Raw genomic sequence first — 12,031 nt, forward strand, 5'->3', positions numbered from 1 at the left:
ATTATATATCAATTTTGTTACTTTTGGTTTTCGGGGGGGTATAGGGTATCAAAGAGAAACACTCATTCAAGTCACATCGGGGATCGCCATAAACATTAGCGTCATACTTCGTCCAGAAAACCGCAGCCGTTAGAGACTAGGAATCAAGACCCAAACAAAGAAAATAAGCAAAAGGGGGAAAAAGGTATGTGACGTTTATCTAGGTTGAACCAAAACGGAGAACGACTAGTAGTAGATCTTCTCCTCTTGGATAGGAGGAGCACCTCTTTCTTCATCCCAGGCAATCTTGCCCTTGTCGTTAATGGTGGCGTCTTCATCAGTGATACCAATGTAACGGCTGGTGTGAACGACTTCCTGGCGAGAGACGCCGGCAGCATCACGGGGAATCCAGAGGAGGGGTGCAGTAGCAGTGATGGAGGGATGATAGTATGCGTTTCTCTCCACTTCGGCTGGGTAGTCGGTGTCATAGGCACCGTGGGGGACGAGTTCGCGAAGCTGCTCGTAGCCCTCATACTTGTTCAGTCCAAGGAATTTAGCGACCATGTTTGGTTGGTTAGTAGCACCACGAACATCACCCTTCTCGACATCACCATTGTGGGCAGGCTGGCCATTGTTGTTCTGGGCGAGAAGAGCCTGGTGCTGCTGTTCGACGGCCTCGAGATTCTTTGGCAGATAATTGAGAAGTGGGTTCACAGCATTGATCAGGGAGACATGGTAAAGAATGGTGAACACCAAGAAGATAATCATAAGGATCATAGGGCCAGTAGCGGATCTGTCAGAGGCAGTACCAATGGCAAAGAGGCCGATCAAACAGATAATAAGGAGGTAGCAGCCAACGAGGGTCTGTTTGAGGGCACGTGGATAGATCATGCCCTTGGTGTCGATGTCGGTGTCGTTGACGTACAAGACGTTGTAGCGGAAAGAGAGGTAGAAGAGTAACATGCCGACGGTAGCAAATCCAAGAACTAAGGGGGCAATGGCTCCATAAGTGATAGCTGGGTAGATGTTAGTTGAACGAGCCTGGATGAGCTAGGGATACAAGAGAATATTGACGTACCAATGACAACGAGGTTAGTAAGAACAGGCAATATGGTACCCCATCCCATACCAGAAAGGGTAGCCCAACGAGTGTACATCTTGCGAGGAGTGTTGTCCAGAATCATGCCGAGGAGCTTGGAGATGATCAAACCGGCAATCTGAAGAAGAGCGCCAGCGCTAAAAGTCAAGCCCTGAAGAATGATATAGGAGATGTAGAAGTTGGAGGCAGTTGGAATGCTTCGAGCGAGCAAGCCAGGGGCAGAGGTAGGGTCCTTGATAATATCACTGACAGCACTAGAAGCAGCGGACGACAAGGTGACAACCAAGAAAACCTGAACGACTTGGAATCCAAAGTAGAAGTTCTGAGTGCGCAGCTCGACCGCAGCCTTGGTAGGGCATCCTCCGAGCTTAGCAAGGACTAGTAAAAATGATGTTAGTAAAGGTTGAAAACATGAGTTTCACAATTTCAAGACTTACGCCTAAGAACAATTGGCAGCAGGGCCATGAGAACAGCAAGTAAGATAGTAGGGAGCAATCCAGTGACAACACCAAGAATCACAGGTGGGATTTTGCCGATGAATCTCAGGAATGGAACCTTAGCCATCAAATAGTCGATGTTTGAGATGGCACCAACAGCGGCAACGGGAATAGCCCAGAAGACGATGAGAGCAGTAACGGCAGCGACAGTGGCAGAATAACGGATGATGAGCTCCCACCATTTGATACGCAGGTTAGACCAGATGATGTCACTTGGGTTAATACCAATGTAGCGAGGAGCCATGTGTAGCGGAAGGTTATGAGCCACTAAAGAGAGTTAAGGTTAGTCGTCGTAAAAAAAAATCCTTCGCCCAGGTACCAAAACCTTGAGAGTAGTACATACACATCTGGTAAGCAGCCTGAGCCTCATTTTGGTTGATGAATTCAACGAAAACGGCAGAGATGCGTTTGGCTTGTCCGTTGAGGTGATTACGCTGAAGGTTATCGATATCAGGGGTCAAACGTCCGATTTCCTCACGAGCCCAGTTGATGCTGTCGACCTTCTTGCCAATGATGGGCAGGAGACGGTGGGTTGGTCGCTGGTTTGGCTTAACCCAACGTGCGGCAACGGAGCCAGACTCAGCTTCGCCGATATTCCCATGTGCAGCTGGGTCATCAACTTCGCCTCCTTTCTGGAGAGCCTTGCCTCGAGCAACGTTGGCCATCTTGATGAGCTTGGTCTCGGCACCCTCAAGTAGGAAGGCAGCCTTGTCACGCTCCTCGACAAGTTTCTCAAGCTCCTTGACATCAGTGACGAGCCAGACATTCTTGACCTTGTCGTTTCCGTACATGGCACGAATCTTAGCCTCGTCGCAGTAGTCCTCCGGCACCGAGGTGAAGAGAACAGTCTTGGAGGAGATGCGCTCCGCATACAGCGGAGACATGAAGTAAGCCTGTCGCAGGTTGATAAAGTAAAGCAGTTCACGAGTAACCATCCAGAATACGAATCCTATCCATCCATTGTTAGTTTACTTTTTATATTTCCCAGCTCTATGACTTTGCAGGACTGTAAAACTTACCGACGAAAGCCCAAGCCACGAAGCAATGGGCAAAGTATCTGTACAGATTGCCAGGACGCTTGGCGTTCACGTTGCCAATGGCAAGCATATCAAGCTGCTGACGGCCGCCATGACCGGTGATGTTGACTGGGAAAAGCACGGGCCAGGTGATAAGACATCCAAAGAAGCAGAGAGCCGTTGCGATCTTGAGGTAGCGCAGCAGGAGGTAGGCATCCATAGACTGATGGCGCAGGACGTAGGTATCTGGCAGGCTCCACATGGAGCTGACCCAGCCAAAGAGGCCGGGCTTTGGTGCGGGAGTGCGCTCATGCTGGCGCAGAGCTCCGATGTATGTTCTGGGAACGTACTGACGACGCTGGCTCTGGCGCAAGATCAAAAAGAGCACCACCATGATAGCAGAGATGATGGCGGTGGGCACGAGGGTCGAAAGAAACCCCGACAGCGAGTTGGATGCATCGCTGGGCTTCTCTGGCTCTTCCTATAGACGCTCTGTTAGCTCCATCTGCAAGTCGTTGCGAGGGTATTGCCAGGCTCAGGGCAACGGGGAGGGAGAGGAGACGAACGCGCTTTGCGAAGACATTGAGAGCGTCCATTGCGGCGAGGACCTAGACGACACTCGAGCGAGCGAGTGGTGGGAGAGAGAACGGCAAGCAGTGCTTCTTCTCCAGTGTCGATGCGATGGTCGACGTTCGGTGGGTGTTGGGAGTCGAGCGAGGTCGAGTTGAGGTCGAGAGAGAAAGAGGAGGAGGAGGAGGAGCAGAAAGAGGCGAGGCGGCGGCAGAAGAGAAAAAGGAGGGCGGTCGCAGTTTGGGCCATCCTGGATCTTGCGTAGCTTCCTAGTTTGGGACTAGTGAGGGAGCTGCAGTCATGCTTTCCTGTTTCGGACGAGCTCCCCGATTTACTTTTTTTTTGCTTTTTTTCGGTTTATTTATTTGTTGATTTTCCTGCAACGCCAGCAAGCAGCGAGAAGACGCCGGGTGACGCTGCTGCTGCTGCTGCCGCCGACATACTCCTCCGTACTTCTATACTCATATACAAAGCACATACAGTCACCCCTACAACAATTGTTCTGCGATTGCTGCCCGCCCACCGCACGCAGGGCTGAGTGTCACGGCGCTGGTCTGCGCTGTCCATGTCCAGCATCCCGTGTCGAGCATGCAAGATCGCGTTCTTCAGGGAGGGCGCTAGTCCCGATCTGGCAGGCTGTGGCAAATTATGGCGGGCCAGGGGATGCTGAGGTAAGCAGTCACCAGCCACAGCCCACAGGGGCCTTCCCTGCTATGCCGCGGCGATGGTGACGTGATGCGCAGTGACTTGCCTGTCACACCGGATTTGGGTGGGCGGCAGAAGTACCGCTGCATAGCTGCCGCATGTCTGCTGCATCGCGCCAGGCGCTGCCTCTTACGTCATCTTGAAACACGTTGAAACGACGTGGACATGCCCATAGCAGCAATAATAATATAACATTCACAATGCATCCGGGGGGCGCCAGCAGCAGACGAGTGATGCTCATTATTATTATTATTATTATTATTCAGTTTTATATTCTCGTTCAAGCTGCGCTCAGGATGTCGTCCCCCGGTTGCCGCCACAGCGCATCGGGAAACGCCGCAGTGTCTCTCCCAGCGCAATCCACGGCCACTTGCTTGCCAGATCACCTCCGCCCTTAGCATCTCCGTGCGCAGATCTTCGTCCCAGCCTTTCCAGCAGCACCCACAAGTACTCTGTAGCATCGGCAGAGACGAGACTGGCTGTTCCTAGTCATGACTCTATAACTTCCTCTACGGAGACCTTTGGTTGTGCGTCGTCGATGAGCCAGCCAACCCACACTGTTTTAAGCAGGAGCCGCATTAGTGACGGTGGACAGAGAAGCCAGGCCCAGCGTTGACCGGACAACGTATCTATCTCCGCTCGTGCAGCGGGATCTGGAAGCGAGCCCGCCCTGATGGCCAAATGGAGGTGAGACGGGCTGCTTGTTGTCAGAATTGTGAAAACGTCAGGGAAGTTCCCTCTTCTTCCAATCTCCCTCGTCCTGCTGGCTTGTCGGATCGGAATGATAGCGGTCAACCTCGAAGCATCTCCGCGTCCCTCGTCCGGAAAGGGCAGCAAGCCGCTCGCCCTGCTTGGTCCTTGGTGAACCGGACATGGTGAGTACATGCATATGGATTGTTTTCCATTCCTATTTCCTCTCTTATGGCTTCCTTGACCCTCCTTGCAGGGGAAGGTCATGCTATACCGCTCTTCTTGCGCCGACAACCACGTATTGGCGATGATAATATACCCATTGTGCCGGTCTCCATATCTCTCCTTCTCTCATTTTCTCTCTCTCTCTCGGTTTCTATCAGTGGCCTCCATGTTACTGTAGCAAAGACCTGCAAGGCCGGCTTTCTTCTCCTTATACCCGGATACATATATGCATTACTCCGTATATCCAACGCTATGCATGGGTACGGTGCACCACAGCATGGAATGCTGCCTGTCCTAGCTTATATACTGGAATGGAATACAGTCGTCTTCATGTGCCAGGCTTGACTTGGCCAATGCGACAGCCTCCACGTTTACATGTCTGTGGAATTCTGCGCTTATGACACTGAACTAGAACTCTTTTGAACGGAAATATCAAGACTCTAGGGATTTACTTCCCACTCAACATAATCAACGGTACTTTATTATATCTGTTGTTGTTTTGTACGGTTTTAAGCAAGGAGATGAGGAACTGTATATATGTATAGTATTAGAAAAAATCAAATATCTCCTGCCTGATTTCGTATATGTCCGGGATTCTCAGTTTCAACACGTTTATTATTGGGAGCTGCGTTTCCATATTCAGTTTAACGTCTGAGACGAGATAGACGATCAGCCAGTCAATCATTCCAACCATTAATTCAAGCAGCCAGCCAGAGGAAGGCTGGCTCTGTAACCCATGTTTACACCTCTCAAGCGCCAGGGCAGCAGGGCGGGATAGTTTTTGCTTAAGACCAGCTGTTCAACCGGCTGTTCGACCAGTAATTGGCCAATAGTGTGATTATATTCGGCCTGCCGGATATCAGAAAGAAAAGTAGGGGTAGGGAAATTCCAGGTGCATGGTCTCGGTTCGTCCAACAACTAGCTGCCGATCCCTTGCTGTGGTTATCGGCTTGCCTGGCTCGTATTCTGGAGCTTGGATGAGATGCATCACCAGCAGTCTGCTACCTCGCATGAACAGTCCTATCATAGTTAACAAGCATTTCCTTGATTTGGGGTCAATTAGAGATGCTCGTGCTGAGTACAGAGTACACCAAGTTGTCATGCAACGTCAACTTGAAGGGGCTTGACAGATGCTGGACTCGTTCTCTAGCTGCCAGTGTATCATTTCTGCCCTAGTTTGTTAGCAATGTGACTTGCCATTCAGCGCTGTTCAGGAAAAGGGGGGGGGAAGAAAGAAACAAGTATTTCAGGTGATGTTGGATGAAAGCGAGCTCCAATAGGGAGCCTGGAGAGCAGCAAGGTCGCACAGGCTGTCGATGTTTTGCAAGTTACGGCAAACTTTACGGGAAAAGCTCCGTAACTTAAGTTGTGGATGCAAGGTAGGTAGGTAGCTTCCTTTGTCTGAAGGCCCTCTGGATACTCCGTACTCTTCATTGACTTTGAATTACCCCATCTCCCAAGCTGCCACATATTCAACACGGGCGATGGAGTCTTCGGGGCCTGCAAGGTGTGGCTGGTTATTTGAACGAGACTGCTAGGTTGGCTAGTTAACCAACTCGGCGGGTGATCGATCCACCACTGAAAATCACGGCCATCCTCTCGTGTGACGAACAACGAACCCACGCAAATTCTCCTACAAAATGGTATGGATACTTCATAGAATAATGCTTTCGCAACTGCCAGTTTCTCATGCTCGCCTGTGTTATGGCTATTATATTATAATAAAAATGGATCAGATGAAGCTGATTGTGATCTTCAGAACTGGAGGCGCAATGGCCGTTCAAGCCGTGTGATACCCGGGCCAGTCCTGAACGACTATCTTAGTGAAATATGGATATTCAGGCCGATATGCAATGTACACCTTGCTTGCTTCTCCTGACATAACTGCCCCTGCATACGCACTGTGATACGGAGTATATATATTCCTTTCTGTGACCGTTAAGCTCGATACCCTCAAGCAGACACGGTTAAATTAGATAATCGAAGAGGAGGATATGGAGCTCGTGTCTCTTCGATGTTGATATTGTGGCATCTCTCGCCTTGACGGTTGAGTTAAGATTATTCTCGATTCGTCTCCGTCGATATCCATCTCATCGTGTCCATCAATGTCGCCGGCGTTTTCCTGTGCTGGTCTCCCAACTTGAATTCCCATGTTCTGTTCACTGGAAAATTCTTCATTGTCAATGGGAGCTTCCGCCTCCCCAGGTGCACTGTTTTCCTTATCATCGCTTGCAGTACTATCGAAATACACGTCCGTGACTCCTTGAGGTGGAACTACCCATTCCGGATCCTGGTAGATTAAGAACGGCCTCGAAGCACGACAACTGTATGCCGATACTGTGTTCCTATTTCTAACACTCTCTCTGGGTGAACCGGTCCTTGAGTCAACAGTAGAGACGTGATTTTCATCATTGCTAGCCTCATATGAATCCAGAGGCCTTCGTGGGCTTCTTCTAGTTGTACTATAATATTTGGACGGTATTGTCCAGCCAACAGGCCCCAAGTACGGTGACCTATACTCTGACCGCAGCCGGAAGAAACCTGGTGAAGATACCCGCGTATTTATATCCTTGTCATAAAGAATATTATTCTCCCAATGTGCCGTGTAGCTTTCTGCCTCTGATATATAACGGTGATGAGAGTACTGCTGGTCAGCTTTGTTAGTATACCGAGGAGACGGAGTCTGTGGTTGACTATGGTTGTCGAACCTCTCCTGGCATAGCTGAGGGGATTTCTTTATGGGATCCATGTCATCAGCCCCCCTTAAGTCTCCATAACATGACTCTAGTGGAAATCTGAATTCGGGATTTGGGGATAGATGGCCGAGTCTCGTCGATAAAAGGGGCTCAGTATTGCTTTCCAGTACCGGTATACTCCCCCAATTTCCTCTCTGGTGTATCTGCGGTATTAGAGCTCTGTATTAATACTAGAGGAGAAGCAATGCTAACCTCTTGATTGTCGGAGTTGTCATCTATCTCCTCCCAGCTGCCTTTCAGTTGGCGCTTTTTCTGTTCTGATGCTCGCGCCTGTCCTCAATAACGGGCCAACGTTATTAGTTACTTTGTATATGCTATGAACGATATCCCTTGAGACGCAAAGAATACGTACCTGCTCTTCTATATCCAGAGCCATCTCGAACTCCACAGGTCCAAGTTCTGGCTCTAGAGTGAATCTATCAAACCCTCTCCGATAGGAAATTGGTTGAGTCATTGCAACAATTCTTCTGAATGAGCTATTGGTTTGCAGAAAGTAATGTTTGCCGTCCTTCTTGGAGTCTGGAAGGCAAGTCAGCTGTTTCAATGCTTCGCGTGCAAAGAGATCCGCCTCTAGTCAATCCCACACGTCACCGCCGGTGTACGTCCAAGAGATAGTATACCCTGCTTAAGTACAAACGGAGATATATTTGATGTTGCAGAGCATTTAGTGAAGTGGATGATTGTTGGTACGCCTGAACCAAACGAGGGGTTGAAGTCGACTGTTGGTGGTGGTTGTAGAAGAAAGAGCGCGTCACCTGGCGTGATGCCGGCTACTCTCACCTTACCCATGGGCACTGTGGAATATGCCTTTGATAGTGCACTGGGTATCTCACCCTATATCAATACATTCTGAATAGAAATTTGCTACCTTTAGTGAGGATGTTGAAATCGGTATACTATATACTATACCTTGAGATCCATGTATACCCAAAGGCTAGTTAACTCAAAACTAAGAAGTGAATGGAAGTATTACAACCGGCGGACTTAATATCTATCTGCTCCAGAAACTATGCCGTAGGCCTGGCCTTCCTTCCCAAGGAACCCCTGAATATCCGCTGCCAAAACGTCTGGAACCTCCCAGGCAGCAAAATGGCCACCTTTATCAAATTCGGATTCTCTCACTACATCCCCAATAGAACGGCACCATAGCATAGGAAATGCAAGAATCTCACGAGGGAAATGTGCAATAGCGAATTTCACATCAGGAGAATAGCAGCTGGCTACCTCTTGACTAGAAAGGTTTCCGGGTCCAGGAGGAGCATTGTTGAATTCGTAGTAGATTCGAGTTGATGCAGCAGGCCCTGCACGAGAGAAGAGGTATATTGAAACCCATGTCAAGACTTCGTCTTCCGTCCAAGAATAAGAGTCTGTCCAGGAATGTAATTTCTCGTATATCCAAGCTAACAGGCCTACAGGGCTGTCATGGAGACTATACCCGAGCGTTTGAGGACGAGAGCCTTGTTGAGCCATATACCCGTTTCCCTCCGTGGCATAGTTCTTGGATACAGCGAGTTTGGCCAGGTCCTTGCGCGAGAAGGGAATTGTAAGAAGGGACTTGAGAAAGAGTATTGGGCTTTTCCATGGATACGGGAGGGAAAGGATAACAAAATTGACATGTACTGCTCTCACGTGTGAAGGATAACGCTTCGCCATGATACGAGAGATGACACCACCCCAGTCTCCTCCTTGCACCACTATATGGCAGAGAAGAATATAAGCTTGTACTCTTGAGGCAATAATCTTATTAGTAGGGGTATCCTACCATATTCCTCATACCCCAATGTTGTCATCACCGCATTCATGGCTTCCGCGTACTGCGCAAGACCGAATCCTCTCTATTTGGCCATTAGAGGGAAATTCTAGAGCCCTAACAGCCAAGTTAAGGGGGTAATACCTTCTTAACTCCCTCCGAGAAACCAAAGTTGGGGAGAGATGGTGCCACTACGTGGAAGGCAGGGTGGCTCTCACTTCCAGCTGTCAACAGAGGCAACAGCTTTGAGACTTCAAGGAAACTTCCTGGCCCTAGAAATGTATTAGTTTGCGCTTGGAAAGACGTGAGCTGTATATCTGGGAACCTGCAGCCATGGAGAAATAGTAGAGGAATTGCACCGGCTACATCGCTTCTGTGGTGAACAAAGTGTATATTCAGCTTGTCGAATCCTTCTACCTCAACATCGGTCGTAAAGTGAGACATCTGCTCATTAAGCCATCTCTCTTTTTCGCGCCAGTCGAACTTCTCCTTCCAGTACTCTGTTAGGCGCTTTATATCATCCAACGGTGCGCCTAAGTCCCATTTGGACTCTTCTAGTTCGTCTGGAAAGGTCGTAACTTCGAGCTTCTTGCGCAATATTTCAAGCTGTGAATCAGGAACGGAGATCTTGAACGGCTTAACAGAGCTCATTTTCGGGGTATAGCTGGGAATTCCAATTGACTAAGTATTCAATATTGGCATTGAATTCCTGATCTCGGAATTCGATGGAGAAAGCGGTCGTCAGCTCTGGAGGAGCTGAAGGCCAGGCGCCAAGGAAGGATGTTAAACCTCGGCTCGCTCCGGCGGGTAACTAACCAAACCTACCAGAAACCAGCCTGAAGTCATCATCAACGACAACTGGTCGGTCAAGAATAATTACGTTAGGTGGTTAGCTATAGGGTAAAGTAGAAGGGACAATACGCTGAGGATATCACCATAAAGGAGTTACATCATCTACTGTACAACAGCATAAAAGTAGCTGAGCCGCCACCCACGCTCTCTCGCATATAGCCATATTTACCTTACCCCTACTCCGTACACCTAAGCAGTACTCCGCACTGACAGGTTGCGCTGATATTGTCACCGAAACTAGAGCAGAAATACGGGGAAGTTCGAGCTGCACACGGCAGATGCTGTCGAATGACCTACACCCTACGAGTGAAGCGACGCTACCGTTCTGGACAGGCCCAGAAACAAAATAAGGGAGAGGTTGGTCTTGGTGCGTACTTGAGTCAAGGCGTGACTACTCCGTCGTTACTCCGTGCATATCTCCGGCCGGTTTTTGATATTAGAGTGCCTGAGAAGAGCTAGAAAACCAAAGAAGTGGTTTAATAGGTTGGCGGACTCATCTCTGTCCTGCTAAGGGAACGGATAGAGCCGTCTGCAAAGCACATGTTAACGGTAATGTATGATTGTTCCGCTTGGTATTGGCCGAAATATTCTGGGCTTTTCAGGCTCGAGCAGCTTTCACGCTGTCGGCCATATCTTCCAGGGAGAATCACTCTATAGACATGGAGGGATTAGAGGTCAGATTGGTCGATAGAGATATCACAGAAGTCGAAAAAGTGGTCAGAATTCCCGGTATAGTCTGCTATTTAAACCTGGTCAATACAGATGGCTTGAGGTTGAGTTTCTCGCAAGGCTATCTGTCTGTCATCTTGCAGGTGGAAATGCGCAAGCCACTCTCTATATGAAACAGCCCTCATCCAGAGATTATCAGCTGAGAGCCCTCGGGTCGCAATCAAAGGCCATGGCTTGTCGTCTGAAGCCATTGCGTCCTCCGTGCCATGCATGGCGTCGATGGGATGTGCGTCTGTTTTGTCCATCTGTCGCATCTCCAACCGCTACAAATGACTAAGCTATATCACGTGAAAGTCTCCGGTTCTTCGCGAAATCGAGAGAAAAAAAGGACGAAGTTTGAGATCTCGACGACGATTCGAGACACGACGCTGCGTTGTTCCACCTTCGATCGTGAGATGCATCAGTATCCCTGCCCCTTGCGCGGAGAGCGATAGATGAACCGGGGTCATCCACACACTTATTTTGCAGCTCGTCATCCAGGACCTGTGGAGTAGTCGACACATCCAAAAAGTGCTGGCTGACAGCCTGCCACCATGTCTATCTGGGCCAATACAGCCCCGGCACCGCAATCGATTGCCACGAAGGAAGGACAAAAATGGGAGAACCGCAGAAAAGAACCAAATTGTATACAATTATTGTCTGCATCAGGCTCGCCTAGCTTGCTGCACCGTTAGCTTTGATCGACGATATCGCTTCTTGCAGTCGACCCTTTAACCGCCCATTTGTTAATTCAGACAGGCATTACGTATGAAGGCACTATTGGCAATGCCAGCGTATCTGCAGGTTTCGAAGTGTAAAGGGGTTGGAAAAACTCTTGGTGTCTAATTTTCACGTTCATATGGAGGGCTTGTCTGCGTGGTGGCTCTTCGACAGATATTGACTGGGTGATTGACTGACTGAACTCAATCTGGCAACTGAAATGAGCGTCAAAGATGCATCAACTTGGCGAGAACAGCTCATCCAGTATAGACAAGGGAGCGGGTATGATGACACAAGACATGGCTCTGACGAGGAAGCTTACTATAACATATCGCAGGCTGTAACCCTGCCCCGGGTGATTTTCCATTCCTGTTTGAGTGGCGTTTAGATTGCGGACAACTTGAAGTAACTTATAAGTCATGCCAACCACACTAAAGATGAGTTGCAGGGAGAAACTGCGTTTG

At 49.2% G+C, this 12,031-nt stretch overlaps 5 protein-coding genes across 5 annotated transcripts; 1 reads left to right on the forward strand and 4 right to left on the reverse strand.

Moving 5' to 3' along the window:
* Positions 1–225: 225 nt before the first annotated feature.
* On the reverse strand, positions 226–1,163 carry TERG_12231 (uncharacterized protein; the record flags this gene model as incomplete). Its single annotated transcript, XM_047751221.1, has 2 exons — positions 226–995; positions 1,058–1,163. The coding sequence occupies 2 exons, from the start codon at positions 1,161–1,163 to the stop codon at positions 226–228; spliced, it is 876 nt and encodes a 291-aa protein (XP_047606490.1).
* A 341-nt stretch (positions 1,164–1,504) lies between these two features.
* TERG_12232 (uncharacterized protein) lies at positions 1,505–3,449 on the reverse strand (the record flags this gene model as incomplete). The annotated part of the gene is made up of 4 exons (XM_003234396.2): positions 3,158–3,449; positions 2,595–3,072; positions 1,919–2,524; positions 1,505–1,842 (listed from the first exon to the last, which is right to left on the reverse strand). Exons 1-4 carry the CDS (start codon positions 3,185–3,187, stop codon positions 1,505–1,507), a joined length of 1,452 nt encoding a protein of 483 aa, XP_003234444.2. The 5' UTR covers positions 3,188–3,449.
* A 1,242-nt stretch (positions 3,450–4,691) lies between these two features.
* TERG_12233 (uncharacterized protein) lies at positions 4,692–5,542 on the forward strand. The gene has a single exon (XM_047751222.1). The coding sequence runs from the start codon at positions 4,788–4,790 to the stop codon at positions 5,124–5,126; it is 339 nt and encodes a 112-aa protein (XP_047606491.1). The 5' UTR covers positions 4,692–4,787; the 3' UTR covers positions 5,127–5,542.
* A 962-nt stretch (positions 5,543–6,504) lies between these two features.
* Positions 6,505–8,326, reverse strand: TERG_08846 (uncharacterized protein; the record flags this gene model as incomplete). The annotated part of the gene is made up of 4 exons (XM_003234398.2): positions 6,505–7,680; positions 7,730–7,807; positions 7,890–8,056; positions 8,158–8,326. 4 exons carry the CDS (start codon positions 8,324–8,326, stop codon positions 6,754–6,756), a joined length of 1,341 nt encoding a protein of 446 aa, XP_003234446.2. The 3' UTR covers positions 6,505–6,753.
* A 195-nt stretch (positions 8,327–8,521) lies between these two features.
* Positions 8,522–9,938, reverse strand: TERG_05044 (uncharacterized protein; the record flags this gene model as incomplete). Its single annotated transcript, XM_003234399.1, has 3 exons — positions 8,522–9,231; positions 9,300–9,372; positions 9,432–9,938. The coding sequence occupies 3 exons, from the start codon at positions 9,936–9,938 to the stop codon at positions 8,522–8,524; spliced, it is 1,290 nt and encodes a 429-aa protein (XP_003234447.1).
* Between the last annotated feature and the right edge of the window lie 2,093 nt (positions 9,939–12,031).

This window comes from Trichophyton rubrum (assembly GCF_000151425.1).
Source record: "Trichophyton rubrum CBS 118892 genomic scaffold supercont2.5, whole genome shotgun sequence".
Classification (NCBI taxonomy): Eukaryota; Fungi; Ascomycota; class Eurotiomycetes; order Onygenales; family Arthrodermataceae; genus Trichophyton; species Trichophyton rubrum.